Here is a 14,027-nt window from a genome sequence, read left to right on the forward strand (position 1 = left end):
TTGTTCTCGAGCCAATTCCCAGGCTGGTAACAAAAGGCAGAGGAGAAAGAAAAAAAATCTTCTGGAGGCTGTCCAAGAGTCGTCTCTTCACCATCAGCTTTGTTTCCAGATCAGAGAAGACAGCTGTGTTTATCAGACACATAGTCATAAAAGATTAATAACAGAAATAAGCAGTCTGGGTTAATTTGTTCCCAGTTGTCTGGAAAAAAAAATCTTAAGACTCTCGGGCTAAACCGACATTAATACTTTTCATTTTAAAAATGCATGACCCTGCATCTTAACTACTACATGACTGGCACAGTTTTGGTTTAAAAATTATCGGAGTGCATTTTTACTACCGACATGCGGAAACTGACAATTTCAGACATGAACACATGCATTTAAGGTTTGGACAACTACTTTGTGATTTTTAAAATGTTTTTCAAGGCACTAGTAGTTTTTATTGAATAGAAGCTTGACAGGAACAAGGGCAGCAAAAGAAGGAGAAGAAATGCAGAAAATGACCTGGGACTGGGTACTGAAGAGGAAACAAATGAGTTGAAGACTACACCTTCTGTACATTGTGCTTCTGCTCTACCAGTGAGCCACATGGCATTGATCAATCAGACAGAGATTAGGATTGGATCATTTTCTCTAGTCACCGCTGATGAGAGGTTTTCATGTCAAATACTAAAATATAATTTTAGTATGTAGCATGTATATGAATGCACTTTTTTCCTATTTCATAAAAAAAATATCTGGGGAAGGGTTGAGAACATGATTTTAAACATAACAGGGAGTCATTTCTTCATTCTCAGTTGGATTCAAAACTACAACTCCAAAACTACAAAACTACAACCTTTAGTTCTTATTTATTTAAGTCCTTAAATTTAGAAAAACTGGAATGAGTAAATCAAGGATTCAGACCAAAAAGGCGAACACCAAATGATGCTTTTTTTCTCTACTTTGCATGTCTCCATTAGTGTGCATGGATTGATGTCTAAGGGTCAAAATCAGCGTCGTCTTTTCTCTTACTATGCATTAGCTCTTCAAGATGAAGCCCCTTTCCCTGTTTAACATCCTAATTTAATTCACTGCTAACGGTTCTGTGATGCCAGGCTTTAAGATAAGTGGAAAATATATAGAGTCATTGGCGCTGGAGTGGATGTCCTCTTCAGCAAAAGTGGGTCAGAAAATCTCTGGGGGCCAAATATTTAAATTTCCTTCCTCTCAGGGCTTTGGATTTCACGCTGTGGACAGATGTCCCAAAATGACTCTGCATTACTTTCAGACACTTTTTTAATACAGTCCTGTGAACTCATGAGATTTAAATCTGCTCAATAGCCTGCAGAGTAAAGAAAATACGGCATTATGGCTGATGCTCCAGGCTGAGTTTTGATCCCGATCAGATGGAGGTTGAGTACCCAAAAATTGTACTCAAGTACATGTAGCACTGCTTCATCATATTGTTACTAATAGTTGTCATCTGAGACAACTATTAGTTACTTTACTCAAGAGTAATGTTTGTGAAAAAGATTATTGAAGTACTAAAGAACTAATCATGACATCTGATTTCATATTTAGTATGTCAGCATACAAAAACCGTAAAATTATATAGAAAATCTGGTTTTGTAAAGCATAAAATTACATATACTTTTTTTTTCAAACATTACAAAAACTCAGCAAGAAGAAAGTTTATTAAAATCAATTGAAAAGACATAACATCTACGAAACCAATATGTACAGGAGGAATTTATGCTAAAATAGTGTAAAGTATAAGTCGAAACTGAAAATAGTAATGATAAGCTTAAACATTTCAGTCCTAATCTCCTATAAATGCCATAATTTAAAACTCAAAGTTGCTGTCATTAAATTTGCAGCTTGGAAAATCATTTTCGAAAACATGTGGGAAACAAAAGTAGTTCATATGACAGTTATATTTCTTTGATTGCAAAGGTTTTCTGTTTATAACTGTATATAAGAGCTTTATATTAAGATTGATGTTGGAAAGCAGAACCCTAACGTCTGTCTGTTCTAAAAATGAAAGGCATTTTAAAGAAAAATCATAACAGACTGCACCAAATAATCATTTTATTCTATTTCCTGAAAGAAAAAAAAAAAAGATTTAGAAGTAGAACTTTTTTGTTGTTGTTTTTTTCCAGGTTCACATGAATCTTGTTTCGTCACAAAGCAAGGCAATTTCTTTAGCACAGCATCTTTTCAGCAACAGGACAATTTGAATGATTTACATTGTCATAATATATTATTTGAATTCCTCAGCTGGAGCTACAACACATGAGAGGAATAAATAAGGGATTTCACATTAAGTAAAAATGATAAAAAAGGAAATTGAATAAAAGCAGCAATTAAAGACTGTACAAATTTAAGATGTAACTTCATTAAAACTAATTGAAAATATGGAGACATTTACTTTTTAAAATCCCACAGAACAGCTGTCAGTTCTATTGTCAAGTGATTTCTAAGTTCATTGGAATATTATTAAAAAGTTAATTAATTCAGAAAGTAAAACTCCATTCAACAAGAGGTGAAGTAGAGTTCCTCGTTTTTTTTTATTATTATTTCAGAAGATTATGGCTTACCATGAATAAAAACCTCACAAACCTGGAGTATTAACATATCCATTAAAGGAGTTGTAAAAAAGGATTATGAAAGGTACTCAATAGTAATACTGGGTCTGAGTTCCTTCATCACATCACTGTGTTATGACATGCAGGCGAACAGTCGGTGGTACTGCTGAGTTCATGAGAAAACCCAGGATGACTTCAGATTGATCAATTTTGTCTGCATTGTTGGACCTGCCCTCACATCTTCCTCACGACTCCAGAGGCTCCCATTGGTCTATAGATCAACTAAACGCTGTGATGCTTTCAGTAAAGACCTGCTTTACTGAAAACTGCTTTACTTATAAACTTGTCAACAGAGGAAAACATGAAGGCCTCTAAAATTCACAAGTCTAACATTGTGTCTAATTTGGACTTGATAATAAACAAAGAGTTAATACCACCAGCACAAAAATGGCTGAACAGATTATAAAAACTTCCTCTTGGGCCTCAAGAAATGTGAACTGTGTCTCTCTCATCCTTTCTTCAGAGTTTTAGTACTTGATTTATTTTTTGTGTTGGTTCAGGTAAATTGCATCTGATGTTTCTGGTTCAACAATGAGAACTAGGGAATTGTAGCCCATTCCCTAGTTGCAAAGGTTAGCGCTAGCTCCAGTCCTCACCTTTGAAAGGTCCCCAAAACATTTCAACAGGCTTTATGTCTCAATGTTTACAGGTTTGTGGTTATTACTGTTGAAAGTGCACATTTTTCTCATATTTTTTCTTGCACTCAACTTTCCTTTTATCTGATTATACAAAAAATTAAGAGTAGTCAGCTTCTTTAACACCAGGCTTTCTGATAGTGTTATATGCGATCTTAAAAAAATGCTCAAAATCATTCTGTGTGAATTCAATCTACAAAGTTCCCATTTTAAACTAAAACATAAAACTGAATTCAGTTTTCAATGAAAAAGGGGCCAAAAATAAAATTATATTCAGATTTCTAGAGAGGCAACAGAATGATGATATAATTTTTGCATTCAGTGAAAGACTTAATGTCAACAGAAGCCTATATGTCATCCTTCTGACCTTAATCAATGATGTCCATCGGTCACAGTGAAGAAACTGAGCCAAAACTGAAGGCGGATCGTTCAAACATATTAGCACAAGTAAATCACAAAATGACAAACTCATTCAAGGCCAAAGCTGTTTGAACCCTTATTTATAAATTATTATGCAGAATTAATAAGAGGTAAACAAAGCCCTGCACATATATATACACAGAGAACAGTTCAGCGATTTGAATTGAAGCAAGTCCTTAATAAATTAAACTAAGCTTCAAACCCTTTTATTCTGCCAAATAATATAAAAATGTTCATGTTTCTATTCCCTGTTTGCAGCAGTTCCTTGGTGATACTGAGGGACTGCTATATTTGACCCAAATTATTTCTGAAGCGGGAAACAAAGCAAACGTCACGAGTCAGACTAACCGAGACCCTGATCCCTGTTCTGTCATAACACTCCAGGAGATATGATATTAAACTGACATAATAATCTAAACTAATCTAATGGGATAAAAAGGGAGCAGCAGACACTGCAGACCTACAGTTTAAAGCACATATTTAGATGCACTGTATTAAAAGACAACTTTTTTAAAATCATTAGCCAACAATAAATCAGAATGTTTCCATTTTTAGGTCAGTATGATAAATTTCAATCAGATAAATTAAAAAGTAAGGAGAGGTTTTTTTTATTATTTTTTTTAAATTCACAAGTTTCGTAGCAGTCCCACAGCATGATAGTGTCTCTCCCATGTTTCACAGTTGGAATATTATTTTATAATTTGAAATGATCCCCTTATTGCTACAAATATGATGTCAAAAATAGCTAAACCATTACACTTAGTTTCATCAGGTCAATCAACCTTTGTCTAAAATGAAGGTTTTTATGTTTGCAAATTATTGTCAGGCTGTCAACGTTGTTTTTTCACATCTTCCTCTGAGAGTGGCTTTTCAGTTCCTGTCAGTACAAGATCCATGTAACTGCATAATGACACATTTACCAGTTTCGATGAGCATCAGAACAAGATCCTTTGCTTTCCTTCTGTTAATAACTACCTTATTTTTGCACCGAGATGCATTCATTTGTAATCTGTAATGGCATGATGGCTGAACAAATGAACATGACAAGTGCAGGTTTGTGATTCTCTTCCTGACATCTGGGCTGAATTCTTCATTTTCCCATAGCACCACACAATGAGTGTGTCACAGGTGTGTCTTCATTTCATATTCTATCAGAAGCCTTCAAAGACATCTTGAATTTAGCAAATTGATTAGTGATCAATTTGGTAAACTTTCACAAAAGTCAAGGAAAAAAATTTTCTTCACTTTCAAATTTATTTTTGTAATTCTAACAAACATAAAATAGATGAAAACAGTCTGATTCATTATGAGACAGTAAAAGTTTATTTTTGTACAGTTTTGGTAAATATCCTGTTTCAACAGTAAATGTTAAGACTAATAACCACCAAAACCACTCCTTTTATTTAAGGTCTCTTTATATATAAGATCTACACATTTTTAACCATAAACCATAACATTATTATGATTAGAAATAAAAAAGTCACTCATACTAACTGAAGAGTGCATTTTCTTAACCTAATGAATCTTTTACTCCCACACAATCTCTCTGCAAGTCATAATTACAAAAGTCTTACAAGCTACTTAATAATCACCTTATGACTTATTAAGAACTATTTTTAATAAGCAAAATAACAAACAAAAAAACTGCACAAGTTAAAAAGGTTTAAGGAAGAAGAATTAAGAGAAAGTTGCTTTCAGCCATGAGAGTCGTGACAAAGACAAGAAGGGAGAGATTATGTTAAAAATAGAAAGGAATGCAGGACAAAGAGGAAGACAGACTGAAAGACAGATTATAGCAGGAGAAACTGTGACAGGCGGGTATTAAGGAGCAAAATGTCTCTGTGGTCGGGCAGTTGTGCTTTTTATGAGTGTCATGCTGCAGGAATGTTCTGGTGACTTCCAGCACAATGACAAGCTTCTGACGATTATACTGTCTGTAGATTAGATTCAATCTCACTGCATCTATGTCTGCTCTCGGGATTAAATTAAAGAACACAGCTTTCAATTTCATACCTGGGTTCCTGCACCGCCTTTCCCAATGTGACATTTACTCACTAGACAGATGCCCTTTCACTGTTCCCCTAGGTCCTCAGATAATACACTGCAACAAAGCAAGGGAAGGGTAAATGATGCCAGCTGCTAACACGCCAGGAAGATATATACTTTTGTGGGATTAACCAAATTCAGATGAAAGTAGTTGTTTTCCTCCCTGCATATTTGGAGTCGATTGAGAATGAGACATTTCATTCTTCCAATGATGGAGAGTCCATTTTAAGCCATGTTTTTTAACATTTCTTTTTTTGCATATCAATAGGATCAGAACTGAAGTGTGCTATATAACTGCTTAGCAGAGCTGCACTGATAAAATGGCAATTAGCCGCTTGAAGCTAAAGATTTTATTTTAATTTAATTTTATTTTTATTTTTTTGTTAATTATGAGAAACCTTTTACCCTAACAGCAGAAATTTCTTTAGAACTCTGGACTATAAACTGGAAAGTTAGAAAATAATCGAAAAAGTAACAATTATCTCTTAAAACCTTAATTTCAAAGCATGCATCAAATAGTAATAGAATAAATATATATAAAAACAAGAAGACTATAATTAAAGAGAAGCTGTCTCAATATTTCTTTCTAATCTTTGCAGTACAAAAAAGATGGCTGAGACAGGTTATCCCTACTCATATTAATTCTGATGAAAATTTTTCCTGTGGATAAATTAATACCTCAGTAATGCCAAGGTTACCATCCATTTTAACAGTGACACTCATTTTCTTCATCTAGTATCAATGTCGTGACATTAAAAAATTAGAGCTGCAGACCTTCTTAGCCTAATCTATCCTGATCAATACAGGCAATTTTTTTCTGATCTCTGATCTCCTGGCAGCAACGTGACCCAGCTGTAAACAAAGCCTGTGAGGATGGAAGTTGTAACTTTTGAAGGAAAACTTAAATTAGCTTTTTGAGTATCTGTCTGAGGTTTACAATGAAGTTAAAGGAAGTATTGAGATGTAAAAAGTTGTTGAAAATCTCAGTAATTCAGATCATAATTTAAGATTCTCATCAAAAACAAGACAAAAAAGTTAATTTTCTTACTGCATCTTGCTGCATCTTACAAGTATGCTCCTCCTTGGCAACATCCACTGGCCTGAAAGACTGAATGGCATTTACCCTTTATCTCTTAAAGCGCTTGTTATCTAACTTGAACTGTTACAGGAACTCACACTCTATTAGAAGTTCTGCTCAAAAGGTGAGAACTTTACACCCCAAAGTAAATTAAAGCACGTAAACACAATTACATCGAAAGCGCATTATAGCTCTGTGCTGCACAATACCTCCATGTAGTGTTGTAGTTATGATTATCAGCACTTAAAATCTGGCATAGAGCTTTAAAATAAAGCAACCTTAAAAGATCAATCTGGAAAAAATCGCAAGTTGTTTGTGAATAATCTTTAAGGACCAGCTAAACTGTGAATGTTCCCAGTGCTTTGTCCTCAGAAATATTTATAAAAAGCTCCTCAGAGCATGCTTCAGTCTTCTTTTAGAAACCCAGGAGTTCGCCATGTCTCAATGCAGCTTTAATGCAAACAAATCAGTGTAACTGAATCCATCATCATTTCCATCACCCTTCAAATTTAAGTATCGACAACAGCACAGCCTATTAGCCTTCAGTGTCCTTGGCTGTTATTCTTTCCTAATGATGCATTACATCACATGCTGGGTAATTAGATGAAGCCTTGATGTCTCATACTGAGACTGATTCAAACCTAAGAGTCTTTGAAAACCAACAGCTTCTTTCACCCTGAAAGTTTTATCGGCAAAAAGTCTGTAAAATATTCTGAATGTGCAAGAAAAAAATAAAATAAAATAAAACTAAAAGCTTATTAGACATCTGGATTAAATTATAATTGCATCAACCACTAGTGTTGGACAGATAAATCCAACACTAGGGACCATTTTGAAAGTGTATTATTGTAAAACAGCTAATAAATACCACAAAAAAAAAAAAATTCTTGTAGGCTCTTTCCTACAAGAATACAAAGAAAGATGCAATGTCCAAAAAAAAAAAAAAAAAACTAAAACAGTTAAGTTCTCCGTTTTTTTTTTTTTTTTTTTTTTTTTTTGTCTGTGCAAGAGAGAAGACTTCCCAGAAAGAAAGGTTTGGGCTAAACACATAAGTTCTTCAAATACAGCATATCTCAGAGGATTTGAATATGGTGCAAAAGTTTAATGCTTTTTGTCACCCACTTCAGAAATATTATGAAGATTAATTCCACATAGTGTTATAAGTTATTCTGTTCCACAGAATAAAATCACTGCACTGTTGCAATCTGGCCTTAGGGAGGAGTTGCAAGAATAGCATTGATGGAAAAAAAAACTAAAGTGAGTCTCAATTCCAGTTTGGCACAAATTATTTAGGGATGACGACAAACATGGGGATCAAGTTGCTGTACTCAGATTAGACTAGCTCTAAACATTGCATTGATGCAAAACTGCTGATGTGAAAGAAAACTAACACCTAAAATGACCCTGAACACATACTCTGTTCTGTAAAAACTTGGTGGTGGCAGCCTTATGCTGTGAGGAGGCTTTGCTTCAACAGGGAAAAGGGAAACTTTCTAATTTCACAGACCCAAGTCAGATCTCTGCATCACTCCAAAACATTAGAATTAAACACAATAAAATATGTTTATACAGTTAAAATATTAAACTTGTATCTGCCAGGGTTGTGGTGTGTAAACTCATCTGTATATTCATGTGTCAGAATGGCCCAGTCCAAGACCAAGTTAAATGTATTTGAGAATCTGTTATAAAATTGAAACTGCTGTTCACAGATGCTCTCCATTCTGTTTGACTGATGTTATAACTCCAGTGTGTCAAAACTCAGCCCATGAGAGCTGTCATGCTGCAACTTGTACATATTTCCATGGTCCAGCAGGCCTGAATGAAATGATTGCCTGACCTTCCCGCCATGCAGGGAAGTTTTGCAGAGTCCTGCTAATGACCTAATTATTTGATTCGCCGAGCAGCAGCAGCAGAGACACATCTAAAGGTTGCAGCACATCAGCCTTTGCGGACTGGAGTTTGACACCAGTGGTTTAGATCAAAGCATAGGAATGTGCTAGAACTGGTTTTAGCACCATCCCTGGTTTTTCTGTGATACAGCTTTGGGAGGAAGAGAGCAAGGCTGTTGCAATAATTATTCCCTTCCATCTTAAAAAAGTACATATTTCTCTGCAATAATAAAATTAAAGTAAAACTGGAAATGCTCTACATAACTACAATTAAAAGTTCAAAACTAAATTTACAAGACCCCTCAGTACATTATACCCCAGGTAGTTTCAGAAATAATTTACTTCAAACAGGTGCTTCAAAATGTCTGCCTAACTTGGTAGTGAAATAATTTCTGTTATTTTACATCAGAAAGTAATTCTGGATATGTTGCTTTGAAATGTAATGCCTCATAAGCTTTGCTTTAAACAGACTTCTGATTCACAGTCTCACAGGAGCTGCAGCACCAAAGGAAACACCTTTTTTGCGAAAAAAAAAGAAAGAAAAAGGCTTGTGTCATCATCATCTTCAATAATGTTGAATCCCTACAGATAAGAGGGAGTGGGACCTCAGGTATGGAAGACACCGTGGATCCAGTCTTATTAAGAACTGATCCGCCTTTTATTAAGGCCCACATCATGGGATTTCCCTCAAGCGCAGCAGTGAGAAGAGCCTGATATGCTCTGCTGAAGAGGACCTGAGGATCCCTCTGGATCTTGGTCCAATTAGAGGCTGGTGCCTCATTCCCCTGGCATTGTGTGAAACTTTCCATGGTGGGTGAAAGCTGAGAACGACATGGTGCCAAGAGCACAATTCGAAGCAAACATCTGAAACCTGTTACATTTAATATCAAGAGTCCAATTTTATAAATCATAGATATATCCTTCAGAACATACCGTCTGCTGTACACAGAGATGATGGGAGTCTATTATAGAAGAGCGGCGTTACGATTTGATCCAATTGAATTATTATACCAATATAAAAAATTATGTTTCATCAACATTTTTAAAAATATTTTTTACGAAATATACTGAGCCAAACTATGATTTTTGCTGTTCAATCAAGTGATGTAGCAGCAGATAAAAAACAATGATAAGCTATATAGTGTATTTGCATGAAGATATATGCAAATACACTGTCTCTCTTTTTGGTTCAGGGCTTTGTTCTAATTTGTGAACAAAACTTACCAAGGAGTAAACGGTTGTACAAAACACACAGAATGACCATTATTGGATTTTGCACCACCAACTGAGTTGTAGAAACTCACCAAACATGTTGCCAAGGTGGCCGTTTTTCGTCAGAGGTCGCAGCTCATTTTTGCCCCAGGCATATCGCTTGTAGTTGTCCCAGGCAAACTTCATCATCTGCGAAACAAGAGTGAGGACACATTGGTCAGTGGACAAAACACAGGCAGAGCATCACTCCTTGAAACTACAGTGGTAATTAAATTGGGATCGCTCAAGGCAAAGAAAATGATGGGTATTGATCAGAAGTGGATAAAGAACAAACACACAATTACAACACATATACCACAGTGCTAAACAATGCGACTGACATTTTCCCTGCAGCAGCTGCTCTAAATTAAAGATTGACTGGTGCCATTGGACGGAAAAGAAAACATTTTTCTCAAGATGAAAATCATTGAAAATGGAAACCGTTATGTGGATTTGTTTTGCAGTGCACCAAAACTTTCTCAACTGACGGAAAGTAAAAAGTCATTTTTTATTGGCAAAAAACCCCTGAAGATGTCTTGAAGCTGATAAATACATTTTCTTACTTATAAACTTTCTGAATAATGTGTTGGGAGCCAAACACAGTCTAGTAGTAGATCAATCACCTGATCAATCTCTGTAAAATACATTTACATATTTTCTTTAGCTCCTTTGATGTTTTTTCTTCTTTTCTAGCAAGTTCACACAGTTTATCTAATTTCTATGAGCAAACTGAATAAATGGAGTGTAATTCCACAGATTTGCCAATGAACTACTCTCCAACAATTTTTTATTTAGTTTTAAAACAATCATTATTATCCAAGCTTTGAGGGAGGGAATCAATGTACTAAATCTACTTAAAGAATGGACATTAACTCTTGTGTGAAAGTCCCAAAAATCTGTAAAATAATCTTTACAGTGTTGTTACATGAGACAGATCAAAATAATATACTCAAAGAAACAAGCACAAAACAACAAGGACAAGTTTAAACTTGGACACATAGGAGGATGGTGATACAATGGATAGACAATGGATCACATAAATCCTTCTTCTATACAGATTTAACCTTTATTATTTTAAATCTATTTCACTTGAATGTGTTGCTAATGTTTCACTTGTTTCCATATCAATCTATAGTATTTCCATTTTTCATAGAAATACTACCATTTAATGTAAACTGCATAAATTGCTCTGATTTCCATTTGAACAAACAGAATTGTCCCTGACCCAAGCAAAATAACCCTCAGTAAACTTTTTAATCAGTATGCACAACATTTGATTACCTCTAGTTGGAATTCCAAAATACTTCTGCAGCTTACAAACACGCATTGAGCTCTCTGCAGGAGTTAATGGGTAAACCTGTGTCTGGGTTTATTGACAAAACTGAATTGCTTGTAGCTATGATTATGCATTTGTTTTCTACAAATAAAGCCAACAGCAGAACAACCCTACATGTGAGACAGATGGGGAAAGATAGAACAAAAGAAAAAAAAAGATGATGAATGATTCAGAGGGCAGAGTTTGGCTTGTGAAAAAGATCAGTTTCCATGTTGACTGGCTACTTTCTACTCGGTGGGGAGCAGTTTGATAGATATTCTGTGTCTACTGGCTGTGAGTAAGCGTCAAAGTGCACAGCGGTCCAAGTTCAACAAATTTCAACTCTGACCATGCCACAGGCTTCATTTGGTTGAGGGCAAACTGTTGGTGCACAGAGCAGGCAATACAAATGAATGGTCTTCTGAGTGCAGCACAGCAGGTGCTTTTTTCAGTCTGATAGCACCATTAGACTGATCAAACTGAAACAGGATAACCCTGTAATGAGCTGAGATTTTTTTAAATGTAGTTTATGAAAGCTTTATTCCATTTCTATAAAAGAAATCACTCATGCATTAGATTCGACAAACTGCTATATATGCAATACATGGATTTGTCAAAACTAGTCTCAAATATGAAACAATAAATACAGATTCTTATAAATTGTTTGTGATCTGGATTGTTTCAGAAAACAGAAGAAACTACATAGGGGTGTCAGCAAGGTCAAAAACAGGATGTCCTTAAACAATGGCCACAGTGAAGTAAAACAAGACTATAAAATGATTTCTCATCGTTTTACTGAACATAAATCTGTTTGAAGACTCAACCTTCCACCATCCTAAAGCAAATTTAAAAAGGCTATAAAAGGTGGGCCTTGCTCTGCTTATTTGTTTATCTCGTCTGACATTTCTCATTTCTAACAAAAGGGCACAAGCGTCTCTGCAATAAAGGGAACAATCGGATAAAAAATTATGCTTCCTTCATATCAATGAGTGGCAAAAATGCACGAACCACTGAATCATCTAAACTGCTTATATCTAAACTGAAAAAATTGTTTTGCTTCAAAGCACATTTGTTTCCAAAACGTACCACAATGACAGAGAAATCAAATGAAATTGCTCAGAGCACTGCAACACATGTAAATAAAGCAGGGAATCTTTGTACAACATGCTATCAGTTGGAGAGACTGAATGTCGTAAGCTGGAGTTGTTTTTTTTCCCCCCACAGCACAATGTCATCTCTTATCAATACAACATGACTCTGCTTGCTCTCTGGAGGTGGGCTCAAATAAGACAGTGGAAAACAGACAACATGAATCAGATTCCCTCCAGCAGGAAATCCTTTCAAAGCAAGCAGAACTCCAGCAATTTCCCAGAGTAACAACAAAAAGGCAACAACTGGTCAGGGAGGAGATATTTCATCACAAATTAATCACAAACAATGCATTCATTTTTGTCTTACAGCGCCAATTTAATTTGTTATCTGGCGATTGGGGGATACATAACATATTACTCAGGCTACGTACCAGATCCTGCAATCTATTCACAAATCAGAAGACAGGCTGGTTACAATAATATTTTCAACATTGTTTTGTTTTGTGAATGCGCTTGGCTGGGAAAGTAAAACCAGATGAAATAAATTATACAAATACAAAAAGGGAGAAGGCAGTCATGAGTCTTAAGAAAAAATATTGAAAGTGATCTTTATCTTGTCACAGCAATGACAAAAAAAAATAAAAAATTGCCAATCCACCTCTAAGTGAAGCCAGAGCACGCTTTGTCTCACAGAACAAAACCTCCCAGGAAATTCCTCTTGTTTTATCTGAAACTGACAGTCTGTTATGCTGCCAGTGACTCCTTTGGCAACTTTAAAAAGGCAAAGATCAAGAATTATGACAAAAGCAGAAATGATTTGTTAGTAAAATGTGGACTCCATGTTTCAGTTAATGTTTTTGGCAGACTTGTGTTGCATATCTATGCAGATAATTATCATCCTTCATGTTATCTCAACATTTTTTTCTTTACATATGGATTAGATCTGACAAAGCGACTGTGTGTTTAGATGTATCTCACTCCTAAAAGAAGACGGTGAAGGACAAATTACTGATATTACCCGAGTTTTCTCTGCTTTTCATCCTAATAAGGGCACTGGTTTCTAAACTTCTTTAAGCTGCTTCTCTTTCTTGTTTGTTTCTCATATCCACTATTATAGCTGTTGCTACAGCATATTCTGGTGTTCTTTGACACAGAGCAAACTCCTGGCTCAGTGCTTCTGAGTTTAACAGAGTTTGACTCCTTTCTGTCATCTCAAGCCCCAGGAGCTGGATTCTGCTTTATGTTGAAAACATTGTTGATTTTTTTTCCACAGAAACTGACTGCTTGTTTAGAGGACATATTACCACAAAAGCAGTGACTGGATATAACAAGGATAACAACTTTATATCTGTGAGATAATGATAAATGACATACTTCTCCAATCTCATATTATCTTTGAAGACATATTGTTTACTTGTTGCCTCATAAATATCCCTACTAAAAAGTGACACAATGAAAAGAAGAAAAGAAAGAAAGTATTTTTCCTATTGTTATCGCTGAAGGCTCACAGGATGTTCCAGCAACCTGAAATCAGTTTCACAGTGGCAGACAAATGATACAGAAATCTGCTATTATTAACAACAACAAAAAAATGTTACCAGGAATTTACAGGAGAAATGCAAGATAGTTTCAGCTTTTATGCCTTCAAATCTAGCATTTTGTTACTTTATATTTT

The 14,027-nt window shown here is 35.3% G+C and overlaps 1 protein-coding gene across 1 annotated transcript in view; it reads right to left on the reverse strand.

Annotated features, from left to right (window-relative positions):
* The window catches only part of LOC129370909 (mannosyl-oligosaccharide 1,2-alpha-mannosidase IA), a 190,230-nt gene that overhangs the window by 96,741 nt on the left and 79,462 nt on the right, over window positions 1–14,027 (reverse strand). The window contains exon 2 of the mRNA XM_055047184.1: window positions 10,000–10,096. Coding sequence (XP_054903159.1) covers window positions 10,000–10,096 — 97 coding nt within the window. The remainder of the gene's footprint in view (window positions 1–9,999; window positions 10,097–14,027) is intronic.

Source organism: Poeciliopsis prolifica, unplaced genomic scaffold (genome assembly GCF_027474105.1).
Source record: "Poeciliopsis prolifica strain line A6 unplaced genomic scaffold, Auburn_PproV2 SCAFFOLD025, whole genome shotgun sequence".
Taxonomy (NCBI): Eukaryota; Metazoa; Chordata; class Actinopteri; order Cyprinodontiformes; family Poeciliidae; genus Poeciliopsis; species Poeciliopsis prolifica.